Genomic DNA, 15359 nt, shown 5'->3' with positions numbered 1-15359 from the left:
AAAGTTTTATAACAGACAACATTGAAAGTTACATTTTTAATAGAACAGCGATTAGATCCCAACTCTTATATTTAAATACATTTTACTTACATTTACTTTTAATAATTTACTGTTTAGTGATGAGTTTTCCAAAAGTTTTCTCTTCCTATACCTGTCAGCTGTGAACGCTGAGCTATTAAAACAAACAGAGTCAAAAAGACATTAATATATTCCTGCTACACAGCGGCTAAGAGAAAAAATTTTAAAGGAAAAAAAAAAAGAATAAATTCAAGTCACCCACAACATCTAGGGCAGTGATGGCGAACCTATGGCACACCTGCTGCAGTGGGCTGTTTGTATCATTGAAGACTGTAAAAGGCCCACCATCACTGACTGAGGGCTGCATGCCCTAAGGTATGTGAAGTTAACTGTGGCTTTGCATTTCCCTGGAAATCCCTACCACTCCCCCAGCAGGGACATCAGGTAGACAAGGCCTGGGAGACACACCCTCCTCACTACCACTCTTATCCACCTACTCCAGTATTTGAAGGAAGCTTCAAGGAAAAGTCCAGTCTGCACCACTATTCTGCAATCTAAAGATTTAAATAATGTGCTGTTTCTTTCTTTCTTTCTTTCTTTGGATAAGGCTCCATATTTTACTTGTATACTTTAGAAGTACACTCTAATCTGTGAGGTATTATAAATTATGGCAATATAGGTATATATAAATTCATCTGTTTCAGCTATGCTGTAAAGGATATTCTAAAATCCAAATTAGATAACAAATTCTGAATTTAAATCATTCAAAATTTTTCTTGATGAAAGAGCTATCTTGCTTAAAATTTATCACAAAATTATTCTTTAAAAGGTCACTTTAAAATCATTACATACCACATAACTAACGTGAAGGAAGCAAAAACTATGGCTAAACAACATAAACTTATAAGTCTGCCAATTCTTTTCCAACTTCTGAAAGTACCAAGCTAATCCAAAGTAAATACACCCATTATTTTTCTTTCCAGAATATCCACAAGAACCATAATGTCTTTGGAACATCAGATTTAATGACAATCAGTTCCTTAAAACATCAAAAATATTCTTCAGAACGTTGTATACCTCTCTCATAGTGTCAGTGGCTAAAAATTGAAAATAACATTTCCTATATTACAGTGCTAAATTATTTCTAAACAACTTGTGTAAGTGCAGAAATTGAGTCACAAACACAAGTACAATTTAAAAAATACAGTGTTTTAAAATCTTTAAAACTGGCCAGGCATGGTGGTGGCACATGCCTGCAATCCCAGCACTCTGAAGGCTGTGGCAGGAGGACTGCCCTGAGTTCGAGTCCAACCTGAAATACACAGTGAGACCCTGGCGATCCTCCTCCCTCAGCCTCCCCCCAGTGCTGGATTACAGGGATGTGGCACCTCGCCCAGCTTGATTCCCCTCACCTTGAACACACTTATCCCATGCTTCTTGGTAGTTTCTAAAGGAGCCTGGAAGTCTACTTTTGTGTCTTTATGAGCTCTGATAAAAAATACAGTGAATGTTGCTGCCTAGTACCACCCTATCAGAAGGCAGGCTTACAAAAACATTATAGCGTGTCTTCATCCACTTTCTTTGTTTTTTGTTTGTTTGTTTTTTGAGGCAAAGTCTCCCTTCTAGTTCAGGCTGGCCCTCAACTCACTATGTAGCCCAGGATGGCCCCGAACTCACAGCCATCCTCCTGCCTCAACCTCCCAAGTGCTGAGATCACAGGCGTGTGCCACCACGCCCGGCTTCCTCCACTTTCTTTACTGGATTTGGTATCACGAGTTGTGGCTCTTCCCCAAAGTCAAAATGACCATGAAATGTAAATGTTTTGAATTGATTCAGGACAGTGAAGCAGCCACATCAACACAACTAAAGACACTCATAAAAAAAGGACTTCCACAACTGCTTCAGAAAGTGGTGAGAATGAAAGGCAAGTGTGTCAAGATGAGGGGGAGGATTTTGAGAGGGGTTAATGGCAATGTATCTTTAGTATAATAAATATTTAATATTTACTAAAAGACTTTTAAGCATTCACTGTATTTTATGATCATGCCTCATGTAAGTATTATTTAGTGACAATAACTACTTTTATTTTATTTACTTTTTTTTGGGGGGGTACCAGGGATCGAACTCAAGTCCTTGTGCTTCCAAGGCAGGTGGCAGAACCACTGAGCTAAATCCCCGGCCCAACTACTTTTAGTTTTAACCTAAAGAAGTTATATTTATCCTGAGGGAGTCTCAAAATGGCACAGTAATATGGTAGCTCCTCAGTACCTGTGGCTATTTAAATTTAAACTTAATGAAAAGTCAAAAACTCAGTTTCTCAATGGTGTTAACAGCTTTTCAAGTGCTCAACAGCCATATGAAGCCATATGGTAGTGTGACCACGTAAGAAAGGGCAGAGCACAGCACACGCCCACCACTCCAGGCTGTTAGTTGTACCAGACAGTGCTGCCCAGATGAATGCGAATGTAATCAGTTTTCAGATTCCAGCCTAAGTTTGCAAAACATAAAAATAAACTTAGGCAATTTTCTCAACATGGGAAATGGACCTCAAGTAATTTTTCAGTGAGGCCAAGTAGAAATGTGGAAAGAGTCCTATGTGATGCCTCGTACTTGATGGAGTAGTCAGTGGAAATGAAGTATTTTATAACTATTTAAAAATAAGTACATCCTGGAAAATCCTCTTTTCCTTCTGACTTAGTTCTGATTAATTTACTTCAAACTGAGATGGCTCTTCTCTCAAAGAAAACTGTAAACGGTAGAGGAGATATTCTAGTAGCTACCCACTTCTTAAATGAACAAACTAAGCATGTAAGATCTTTACAATGACATCACCACACCAAGAGTGACACTACACAGATTACTGCAGGAATCTCCTACTGCAGTTGTGAGCAATTCCACATAAAATCAAACAGTTTGGCTCTATATCCATACATGTGTCTCTAATTCTATACAGGCTCATGGTGCTCAGCTCAAATTAAAAGGAAGAAAAAAGCACTTTGAAAAAGAGTCAAAGGACCAGGAATGTAGCTCACTGGCGCTGTGCCTGCCTAGCAAGCACAAGGTCCTGAGTTTGATTCCCAGTACTGGAGGAAGGAAGAAAGGAAGGAAGGAAGGAAGGAAGGAAGGAAGGAAGGAAGGAAGGAAGGAAGGAAGGAAAAAAAGGAGGGTGGGGACAGGATGTAGCTCAGTGGTGCCACATGTGCCTGACAAGTGCAAAGTCTTGGTTTTGATCCCTGGTATGGGGGGGGAGGGGCCTGACAAGAAGAAGTACTTAAACACAAAGTGTTTTCATCTAGATTCTTCCTTCCTTTATTAGCTTTATAATCTATTGAAAGCAATAAGCATGCACCAAGACCTTGGTTAACAGGACTGGACATTTAGCTGCCTGCCTCACAAGCTCAAGGTCCCAAATTCGATCCCCAGTACCAAAAAAAAAAAAAGACTGTTTACCAAACACCATACAGTGTTGACTCAAGAAAGGTAGGCTATTTTCTCTCAGTATACATTCTGGACTATCTATTGTCTTTGCCTTTAAGTTTGCCAAGGGATCCCTGCTTTGGACATGTTTTCACAGTGCCTTCTATACATCAACTGAGAAAATAAATTAGATGGCACCTTATGATCTGCGGTGATTACACAGATTTCACTTGAGTCAGCAGTCATTCCAGGCCCATGATTCTATCCACTGGCACTTCAAAGGCATTGCTATTTGGGTTTCTTTTTATGGCTTCAGTTTCGGGTCCAGCAAGTTTTATCTGAATAAGCTATTTGACTATACCAAGAAAAATCTATTCACATAAATTCTTCAATGCCTCTATGATCTCAAAGCATTCACAGCTCTTTCAATTTCAAATTACATGTACTGCCTCTAACAAAAAAGGAAACGAAGAAACTAGGAGGATCCTACACTATTTATATAGATGCAAAGTACAGAATACATAAAACTCATTTTTTAAAATAATGCATATGTTAGTCTTTTTAAGTAGAACTCATAATACATTTGCCAGAGATTTTTCTAATACCAAATACAAGAAACTCTGTAATTCTTTTATATCATTTCCTGTATTTTCTTTGTACCTCCAAAACTCTCCTTGCAAATAGCTTCTAAACTGGTAATAAGTTTCTTAAATGGGCCTTTGGATATGTTTATGATAGATAAAAGATAGTAAATGAAATATGGGCAGAGTTTCAGATGTGCATATTCAAGGATTAGTTAAGAACACTTCCGATAACATTAAAACATGATGAAGTTATAGACACCACAGATCAAGATCCCATTCAAAAATTCTAAATGACTTCAAGCTCATTCCATCCCCCTTCCCTTTCCCAAGACAAAGTACTTACTTTTCCAAGTTCTGTAAGTGTTCTCTGACTTTCTGTACCAGCCCCAACTTGGTGTCATTAACCACAAAATCATCACAGCGATAACTGTAAGGGAAATATTAATCAATGTGCATAAAGAGCTTGAGGAATCCGCAGAAATGAAATCACTAAAAGACCTGACTGCTGCCAAGATGAATGATCACATGGCTCTGCAGACAGTGACTGTTGGTGGTAAGATTAAAGACGATCTGGAATCCAACAGAATGTTTTTTTAAGAGCCTTCTAAAAAGGCCACAAAGGCACTAGCTTCTTTTCACATTTTTATTTAAAACTTCTGTTCTTCCTTTGAAAATGAGGTAAGCTGTTGTGTGTACATTTTAGTGGTACATCATACATGGAAAAGAAAGAAAAATCATCCATCTTCTCATGTAGCGTTAAGCCTAACACTTTAAGGTGATGAATTTCAACCCAAATTAATTAAAAGCTGTACATTTAAATTTTACTTAATTAAAATAGAATTCAGGGGCTGGATTAGCTCAGTGGTTCCACTGCCTGCCTTGCAAGCACAAGGACCGGAGTTCAATCCCTGGTACTGGGAAAAAAATAAAAATGAATTCAGATGAATTGGGAAGAATGCATCTTTATTCTCAGGTACTAGAAAACTAAAATATGAGTCAGTGGCTATGTATTTTTGCTAAGTGTTTTTGAAGAAAAATGTTTAAGGTTTCTTTAAAAAATTGACATTGTATTTCAGCATGCCAATAACCAAATAATACAAAGAGTGATACATAATAAACTTTAACCTGTGCATTAGCAATTAATTTTTTTCTTGAAATAAAGGCAATTTTAACAAGAAAATTACAAAAAAGAAATGGGCTGGCACTAAGAAATTATTTTAAATATACAGCTTTTTTTAAAACCCTATTATAACTACCAAAGAAAAATGTAAATAATACTGCCACTGTGAGCAAAAGAAACTCTGAAAGCGTAGCAGCTAGTAAAAATTAGGTAATCTCTAACAAAATTTAAAGGACAGATAGATAAAACCAGTCTATAAAAAATGAGGAGTGGGAAAAATGATTTTGGGGGTGGGTACTGGGGATTGAACTCAGGACCTTATGCTTGAGAGGTAGGTAGAAGAACCACTGAGCTAAATCCCTGGAGGTAAAATGATTTTTAAAGAACAATCTTACACAAAAGTATAGCTTGTGACTTTTACTCGAGTGAACATTCTGAGTGAACGCTTTTAAAAACTTTTAACTGCAATGCCACTATTTAATACACACCTCACAAAGAACCACCAATACCATCAATCAGGATTTGTCTACTGCATTCTCCAAGTTCCTGGGGTCAATCTCTAACTTTTCCACAAACAGAAAACACAACCTTTCATATCCTAGACCATCTTTCTGTGATCAAACCACCATGGGAAGATAATAAATTTCTCACTGATTTTATGATATATACACAAAAGTACTAAATTAGTGAAAAGCTGTAACTCTTTGCTCCTCTCAGAATACATGTTAAGAGGGTAGATAGAGTGTGCTTTGTCTATAAACCCAGGCTTTGGGCACTATACCTCCATAAACGCTAAGCATTCACTGAAGAACAAAACCGCATTGTTAACTACTTTAATTCCTGCTTTCGTTTTCTCTCCATAAACTTATGCATATAGTTTGGATAAAGCAATACTCAGCATTTAAAATAAAAACTACTCTAAATGCTAGTGTTCACCTGAGAAATGAAGTATGACAGCAAATTCATATAACTGAAAAGTGAACCTCTAACCTCCACACACACACAAGAAAAAGTATTTGCTTTAAGAAAGCAAGTAATTGTAGAAGTATGAAACCCTTTTCTATAAAACACATTATAGTATGTTTACTTCAGCATTTTATGCAGACAGCATGAGCTATAGTGACACCTATGTAAATCAAATATTTATTTTAATTATAACAATTTAATTTTTTCTAGTTCAAAAATCAAGAATGGAAGAAGGGAGGGCAGGGACAAGGGGAAAAAAATGAGAACCAAGACCTGTCATGTAAAGGTACAAGATCCCAATAATGAATGTAACTGTACTATATACCTAATATGTACCACTAAACTCAATGAGGAAAAAAAATTAAGAATGGAAAATTTTTTTCAAATGAAGGCATACTACTGAGATAGAATCAAGTAAAGATGAAGATAAAGCCTAGGGGCTGGAGATTTGGCTTAGCGGTTCGGTGGCCTGCCTTGCAAGCACAAGGACCAGAGTTCAATCCCCAGTACACACACAAAAAAAAAAAAAAGATAAAGCCTCAAAGGAATATTACAAATTTAACAGAGAATGACAATTGTAATTTGCTGCAGCAGCACAAAATGAAAAAGCTGTGTACAAATAAGTATTAAGATAATAAAGTACATAATATTGAGGAAATCTCCAGCAAGTGCATTCTTAATAAAAAGATACCCTAGTCAAAAAATAATTGAGGAAATTAGTCACCATCAATGAAACAACAAAAAAATAAGTTAATGATTTTTAAAAGACTTGAATTTGTAATTTTGGCCAGCTATAAAATGGCTGAGATTTTTGTTCAAGAAAGAAAAACATTTATAGGTGGAGAGATAAAATTTAGTCTATTATTTCAGTTAAAGAAAATTATTTTTAAATTATGAGGAAAAACTGAAAATAAAAGGGATACTGTAGAGAGAAAAGGCAAGATCTTTATTGAGTATGTTGGTGCATGTTTATAATCTCTGCTACTACAGTGGCTGAGGCAGGATGGTTACAAGTTTGAGAACAGCTTGGACGATGGACAAGCCTTACTCAGAATAAAAAAATCAATGAAAAGTGCTCAGTAAGGATCAAAATGTATAATTGATAACGTGAAATAGGAAGAAAAGTTCTAAAGAGTAGGGGAAGTAGGAGGGGTAGGAGAAAGGAAAGAAGGAGAAAAAAATAAGAGAAAAGGAAAAAATGGAACCAGTCTTTGTAAATAGGGAGGGGGGTAAAGGGAGAGAAGGGGAATTGGGAAAAAATAAGAACCATGCTACATCATGTAAAGGTACAAGATCCCAATGATGAATGTGACTGTACTGTACATCTAAGATGTACCAATAAACAATGAAAAAAAAGGGCTAGGGACATGACTCAGTGGTAGAGCACCTGGCGATCATTTGTGCACCCATGGGTTCACACTCATAGTACAGGTATTATGAGAAAAAAAAAGGAAGATCTTTAATTGAGCCACCAGGCAACTATCAATTTAAAAAGGACATTTTTAACAGTATTAAAGATCAAGTCAAACTGAAAAACTGCAAGTAGTTTTAATTTTGGCTTTAATATGAGGTTTTATAATAAGTGATAGTGTCAAATTAAAACTTTGGAAATGTTTTGTTTCAAATGACTTCCAAATTTACAAATAAATGTCTTCACCTATTTAAAATCTGAAAAATAATTTCATGTTGTAGGTATTTTTTAAACTTTTATCATTGCTTTCAGCTAAATATGAAAAAGCTAGTTTTTAGCAAGACAGTGTTCCATCAAAACCTAGACTTACTGAAATTATTTCTCATTTTGTTCCACCATGTGATATATATTACAAACATCTGTAACCTGAGACAGATTGTGCTTCAGAGGGGAAGTAATTAAAATGTTCAGTATATATAAATACTATGAATCATCATAAACATCTGAAATTATTAAATAGAAGACAATAATTTCAGTGATCTCATGTTCTTTGCCAATGTTGATATCTTTGAGTCATAGAAGAGGCTTACAAAGGTGCACAGCACTGTCAACTCCAATTCATGATTTTCCTAAAAGAAACACTTGGCAGTATTCAAACCTCAAAACTAAGAAGAGATATTTAGAATCTCAGTGCAATTTATGTTTTTTTCACCATTTCACAATGGATATGAATAAGGTAATTTCAAAGATCTAAGGAGAAAGTAACTTATTTCTGACCTAACTCGATAGGAATTTCTGAAAACTGAGACTTTTCACAGTATAAATCAATAGTAATTTTGCCTTTTGCAGCATAAATGTGCAGCAGACTTCAATTGCAGTATACTTGATTTGTTTTTGCTTTGAAATAAAAACAATGGTTCCTTTTCTTCAACAGTTTTGTCAATACAGGTACAAATACTAAAGAAAAATGATTTTTTGGTACTCCATTTATTGGAAGATTTTTTAGTAGTATTTGGAATAGCATAAATCAACTTTTTAACTGCAATTTTTTGGGGGGGTACCAGGGATAGAACTCAGGACCTTGTGCTTTCGAGGCAGGTGGCAGAACCATTGAGCTAAATCCCCAGCCCTGATGTGTATTATTCCTGTCATACAGCACAGATGATCTAGGGATTCTAAGACATCTCCTGCTCTCAAACTTTGTTATACTACCCAATATCTTAAAGGGACAACTAATACTTTTACTGAACTATATAAAAGAATTAAATATTACATTGGCCAGGGATTTAGCTCAGTGGTTCCACTGCCTGCCTCGCAAGAGCAAGGTCTAGAGTTCGATCCTCAGTACAAAAAAAAAAATTTATTTTGACATGATTTGTGTAGTTGAAAAACATTTTATAAAAGTTGTTACAATTGTCTTTGCTTCTCACGAACCAATTCTGAATATTTTCGTAGTCACTAAGAGGGACCTATTTCACAATGCATATAAATGAGCTACATTTGAAGATCCAAGGAAAAAAGAGTATTTATACTATACAGGTATTTTATTTATTATTTGAGGAAAACAATCGCTTTCATGGGTCAAAACTGATGGTGCTGGGATGTAGCAAATGATCAATAAATGTTAGTTTTTGGCATTAATGCAACCACAAACCTCACGCCACATTTCTCTCTGGCTGCCTATGTTCCCATTTTAATGTCTTTTTCCTGACCCAAGACACACACACACACACACACACACACACACACACACACAGTGATAAAGGTGGAAAATTGATAAAATGTTGCCTGGTTGCTTTAATCTTTAAAGACATTGCTTTCAAACTAGAAACTATCCCACCAAAACTGACATTACAAACTCCCCAGAAAACAGAAGCACTTAGAATAAATAAGTTCTAAAAAATGTCCAAACTACTATAGTTTTGAAGTTATTTGGTCAGAATTATGCTTACTCCTAAACCTGAAAACAAAATTTGAGCAGTCTTAACTTTAAGAGGATTATACCAAAAGTACAAAAAAGTTCCTAACTTATAGTTTGCGTTTCAAAAGTTTCTGGACAGCCCTCTGAATCTCAATGTTACAAAATATTTTAAATGCCCTGGGTAGAAAGAATGTTTCACAAAATACAGCTGAAATAGTATTCTTGCTTCTTTATAGCTGGCACTGAGAAACTGTGACAGGAGAAAGTAGGCAGGATTCTGATAGCTTGACTAGTCTTTGCTAGGAGAGGAACTCTGGGGCTCAACATCTCACACACTTACGACTGCACATACAAAACAAACTCAAATCAGACATTACCCACATCATCTGATCAACTCTTAAGACTATCAAATTTAATAATGAAGCTGGGTGTGGTGGTACAAACCTATAATCCTAGCAATCGAGAGGTTAAGGAAGAGCATCCCAAGTTCATATCCCACATGGGTACCTCAGAGAGACCCTGACTCAAAACTAAAATTAAGAGATTTAGCTCAGGGCAGAGAACCCTGAGTTCAACCCCAATACATAAAGCAGGCTTTTATGTAGTGAGTTTAGGTGACTCTTCAGGTAAAGAGAAACTGTACTTCTAATAGCCTACTTGTCAGATAAAGGGAAAGGTTCCTTTCTATATTTAGTACAGAAAAACTAAAAAAAGAAAACATAACATGAACATTAAAAAGAAAAATATTTAGAAATCATATAGGCAACATATTGGAGACATTAAATAAGGAAACAGGACATAAAAAGAGAAAGTAAAAAGAGGATTTGCATTTGCCTCTGCCTCCAGCACTTGTGATAAGCAATACTGTCCTATCGGCTATGTAAAGATTAGTCCCAAACCCAAATTCATTGAGCCAAACAGAGTCTTACAGCAAACTTAAAAGTTTAAATTTCTTTTAAGTCAACAGTTAATAAACTCCTAGTTAAATGTTCAGTATGATAATATATGCACACTGCTGTTCAGAGTCAAATTTATACAAATGATTTTAGAATATCCTTCAAGAACACCCATCAAGTAGCAGGTAAATTTTCATATTAAAAACAAGCAAATAATGTTTAACTAGAGAGGTAGAAAAATGGATAAAAATCACAACTTACCTAATTTCCAATGCTACTTGCTCTGATAAACTACAAAAATGAAACTTAATTTTCATTATATTTATTCCTTATGCTTCACTGGATTTGGTTTAATGTGTTTAATGAGCTCAGAATAGGTAACAGTTTGCCTTTTTTTTCAGTGTTTGTGTATTATTATCTGGCAGAGTTTTTAATAAAAAATATCTCAAACATGTCTATTTGGACAAGCTGAGCCCAGGCACATGCATGCTGCAAATATACTCAAGGTGACCACCGCCTGCCCCGCATTCAGGACACGGTTTATGGCACAAGCCGTCAGATCTACACAGCTGGCAGCAGCTGTCTGAGGCATGTGCCAAAGCTTTCTCTTTTTTTCCAGATAAAAAGTTTTAATAAAAGTTCTGTTTTCTTTCCATACTGCCAATGCATCACTTCAGAGGCCCACACACTAAAAATTATGTCTGTAGCACCTAGCAGGTTGTCAACAAACAATAAAGAGTAAAAGCACCATGTCAGCTACTCAGATTTTTCTGGATGTTGTTCACGTTATATTTGGGACTATCATGTAACTCAATTCTGTTTCAAGTACAATTTTAAAGTTAAAAACTTGGGGTAAGGACTGCTTATAATACCAAGTATTCTTCATAAAAAGACTATCTTTGTTTGCACCTTTAATACATTTATTTCTAGAGTATAGTTGAAGTTGCTGACATTCTGTTGTATTTTTTTTTCTTTTGGTCCTTTTGACTTTGACTGATAACTGATAAAGAGAAAGCTATGAGATTTTGTATAGCCAGGCAGGCTGCTGTAACCCAAGGACTTGGAAGGCAGAGGCAGGAGAATCCCTATGAGTTCAAGATCATCCTAAGCTACATGAGTTCAAGGCCAGCCTGAACTACACAGCGAGAGAACCTTGTCTTAAACAAACAAAAAAATAGATTTTTCTGAGTTTATTACATATGTGTCTTCCACGTTCTAATTAATTTATTTTCTGTGATCTACCAGAGTTCCCTGATGTTTTCTGGGAATTTAATCACATAATTTTAACGTAAAAAAATTTTGTTTCCAATATGTATATGAACTGTTTTCTTTTGAGACAGCGTCTTACCATGTAATCCAGGCTAGTCTTGAACTCACAGTGATCTTCCTGCCTCAGCCTCTTGGTTGTAGGATTACAGCCATGTGCCACTACAACTGGCTATTTATATGAATTATTTCACTATTTTACCACAATGGCTAGAACTGGCAAAACAATATTTAGTAAGTGACAATAATGTATATGACGATAAAGTATTTGTCTTGTTCCTGATTTAATGTTAATAGCTTTAGAATTTCATTTACTCTGTGATGTTTTGTTTTTTAATGAACTGTAATAAACAGTTTCATTTCAGTATTAATTTAAATGAGAAATGACATATAATAAATACATTTAGATTTGCATTTACATTATAGTTAATTATAACAATTTTACTTAGCAAAAGTGATTATTTTCTTCTTGGAGTTTCTATCATATTTCTGTCTTAAGGTCTCCAAAATTTTGTAATATTAATATAACCTATTAGCTACATGTCACCTGTGGCTATTTAAATTTATATTAATTTAAAATAAAACAAAATATTTGAGTTCTCAGTCATACCAGCCATATTGCTATGGTCTGTATCTAGATGTCCCCCAAAAGCTTAATGCAGCCATTGGTGGGGTATTTTGGAGATGGGTGAACTTACAGTGTATGAATGTGAATTAAGGGTGTGATACTGAGAATAAGGGTGTGGATAATGGAAGCTTCACACTAGATATGGGTGGTACCAGTCAACAGCCTTGTGATGGAATATAAGGGGATAGAAAAAAAGGAGGCATGCTGCTGCTGCTGTTGCTGCTGCCTGGTTTGCCATGGACTGTTTCTCCTCTGTGATGCCCCTCTGCCATGCTGCCCTGCCTTGGAGCCCGCTGACTGTGGGCTGAAACCTCTAAAAACTGTGAACTGAAATAAACCTTTCTTCCTTTAACTTTGGATGTTGGCTATTTTGTTTCAGCAACAAGTACTTAAAACATATATTTAATTGTTCAAATGCTTCTATACGGAATAACATAAATATCACACCAAAAACAGAAAAATCTCTACTTCTTGCTCAGCTTTAAAATTCTTGTGTTATTGAAGTTACCTAAGCCATAAGGTTTCCCATCATATTCTGATGAACTATGAAAATATACCAAATACATTTAGGTATATATACCATTCTCCATTCAGCTGAAACAACAGGAATCAGGCAAATGAACCTGAGTTTTTAAGCAACAGTAAAGAAAAAAGAGCTTTACTGCTTAAAAAAACTATCATTATACAGTAAGTCATGATAATACTAATACTAAAAAATAACAATAAATCTTTTAGGCAAAAAGAACCCCTCAAAAAGGGAACAGGAGCAGGTCATTCAGTAAATTTTAAATTCCTTTTTATTTACTTGCCTAACATTTTTGTACTGGGGATTGAACTCAGGACCTTGTGCTCGTGAGGAAGGTACCATGCCACTCAGCTAAATCCCTGGCCTGCCTAACATTTTGATGTTTAGAGGCCAATTTGACTTTATCATACTTTTTTTTTTTTGGTAGTGCCAGTGATTGAGTTCTGGGAAGCAAGTACTCTACCACTGAACTACACTCTCAACCCCTAGTTTTAGTGTAAATGACAGACACTAAAAAAAAAAACCAAAAAAACAAGCGGACATGACATTCCAGTGACTTTACAGGTTTAAAATTTACAAACATTAACATCTAAAATAATTCCTTTAGAAGGCAAGTATATATTTCATTTCTCTTCTACCAAATTGTCTTGCCATGAAATAAGCCAGTTATAAAAAATGGGAACACCTACAGAGAAAATACTGCTTAATAGACAGTAAACAAAACACTGTCCTTTGTGTGAAAATCTTGGAGAGCATTTCATTTTTATTAAAATCTTAATTTACCTCAGTTTCATGTTAATCTTTTTATCTCCTCAAGGAGTGGAATGTATCAAATCAGAATTATTCTAGTATTACTTTATTTCTTTTGAAGTAGTGACCTGCTTTAGTTGTTCTGCTTAGATAATACAGTAGTACATGCTTCCTCTCTAAGTGCCCAGTTTGTAACAAAAGCAAGGGGAGCTGGTCTTCAAGGGTGTCCAACTTGGAAGGAAAGTGAAGTAGTTCACCTAGTCACCATTTGTAAGTCTTCTTCAAGAAAAAATGTTCTGTGGCTCTTTAGTCTTCCAAAATGATTAGAGGACACAGTATTATAGATTTGGTGTGAGCTTCCTCATTTTTGGAAGACAGCTTACAAAATTAAATCTTTCAAATATACATTGCCTACACTGAACCAGACAATAAGTATCTGAGATACAGTTTCTGCAGTCTCGAGTGACTGCATGCAGCAGGAAATTATAAGAATCCCAAGCGCGGTTAGCTCAGGAGAGACTTCATCCAGCTGCAACTGGAGCTAAAAAGAGAGGGCAGAGTTCAGTGGTAACTTCATGAAGGATTTGCAGAGAAAAGACAGGGCAGGGATTGTTGGATAAAACAACCAAACACACACACACAAAAAAAAAAAAACACACACAAGCTACATTTCAGAACTTACAACTTTTCTGGAGCACAGAGCACACTGCATAAAAAGGAACTTCATTCAACATTGGCTAAAATCAAAATACTTACTAATCACATATGTTAAACCTAATATATCATATCAGTATTTTTACCTCTAGAGTCATTCAGTCTCATCACAAGAAATTTAGATACAAAAAATTTTATGTACTGAAGTAAAATTACTAAAGTTAAAATTACTAACATACTTTGGGAAATATACAACCACATACACAAACACATGAACAAGGGAATTTTTTTTTCTTACTGACAGTTAAGATCTTGGAAAAAATATTAATTTAAACTTATTTCAGCAGTTCACAACAATCACAAATTCCTTTTAGGCCTGACAGGGTGATTCCATAGGTGACTCCATTGCATTTTGTTCTAAAATCCTCAAGTAAGGAAATAATGTGACTGACCAGCTGCAGTTCCTTTCCTGCAGTTCAGAAACTCTGGGTAGCCACACACTTAGAATCTGTGTAATTTCACACAAAAGACTGGCAATTGGCCAAGAGGCCGCCACCATTCCGTACACTCCCTGCGTTCAGGATTTTCCATTTAATTCCAATTCAGCCGTGAAATAACATCTACTTTAACAGATTATATTAATGTAGAACAAATTACATTCTAATTTAGAATAAAAGAATTTCCCTAACTTGCAAGGCAGGCGGTGCTCATATATATGTATTTTGGGGGGTGTGTACCAGGGATCAAACTCAGGACCTTGTGCTTGTGAGGCAGGCATGGCACCACTGAGCTAAATCCCTGGCCCTACAATTTTTATTTTAAAGGAGCCCTATGAATATAATTCTTCTCCATTAAGGTAATCTTTAAAATTTCCTCAAAGAGTTGGTTTGGTCAGAATCTTAACAACAGGAAGAAAACTCACTGCAAACCTATTACAGCACATGGGAGATTTAACTGTATTTGCAAAGTTCTCCATTATGCATCTCATGCACTCTGCTAAATGAAAATCAAGAGTGAATGTTTTCAATGTCTTGTATGAATAAGTTGACATGACCTATGACAATAATAGTAACATACTTCAAGAATGATCTATAGGGCCGGGGATTTAGCTCAGGTTCTGGGGCCTTCCTCGCAAGCACAAGGCCTGAGTTCAATCCCCAGTACCAAAAAAAAAAAAAAAAAAAAAAAAAAAAAAAAAAAAA

General features: G+C 35.6%; 1 protein-coding gene across 8 annotated transcripts in view; it reads right to left on the bottom strand.

Annotated features, from left to right (window-relative positions):
* The window catches only part of Usp3 (ubiquitin specific peptidase 3), a 125445-nt gene that overhangs the window by 36228 nt on the left and 73858 nt on the right, over nucleotides 1-15359 (bottom strand). For all 8 annotated transcript variants that reach the window (XM_033756030.1, XM_033756031.1, XM_033756032.1 and 5 more), the window contains 2 exons: nucleotides 4363-4446; nucleotides 91-172 (listed from right to left, as the gene is read on the bottom strand). In XM_033756030.1, coding sequence (XP_033611921.1) covers nucleotides 91-172; nucleotides 4363-4446 — 166 coding nt within the window. The remainder of the gene's footprint in view (nucleotides 1-90; nucleotides 173-4362; nucleotides 4447-15359) is intronic.

This window comes from Fukomys damarensis, unplaced genomic scaffold (genome assembly GCF_012274545.1).
Source record: "Fukomys damarensis isolate Sample0158 unplaced genomic scaffold, DMR_v1.0_HiC HiC_scaffold_25, whole genome shotgun sequence".
NCBI lineage: Eukaryota > Metazoa > Chordata > Mammalia > Rodentia > Bathyergidae > Fukomys > Fukomys damarensis.
Note: the sequence above shows the minus strand (reverse complement) of the source record. Positions and strands in the feature narration are given on the sequence as shown.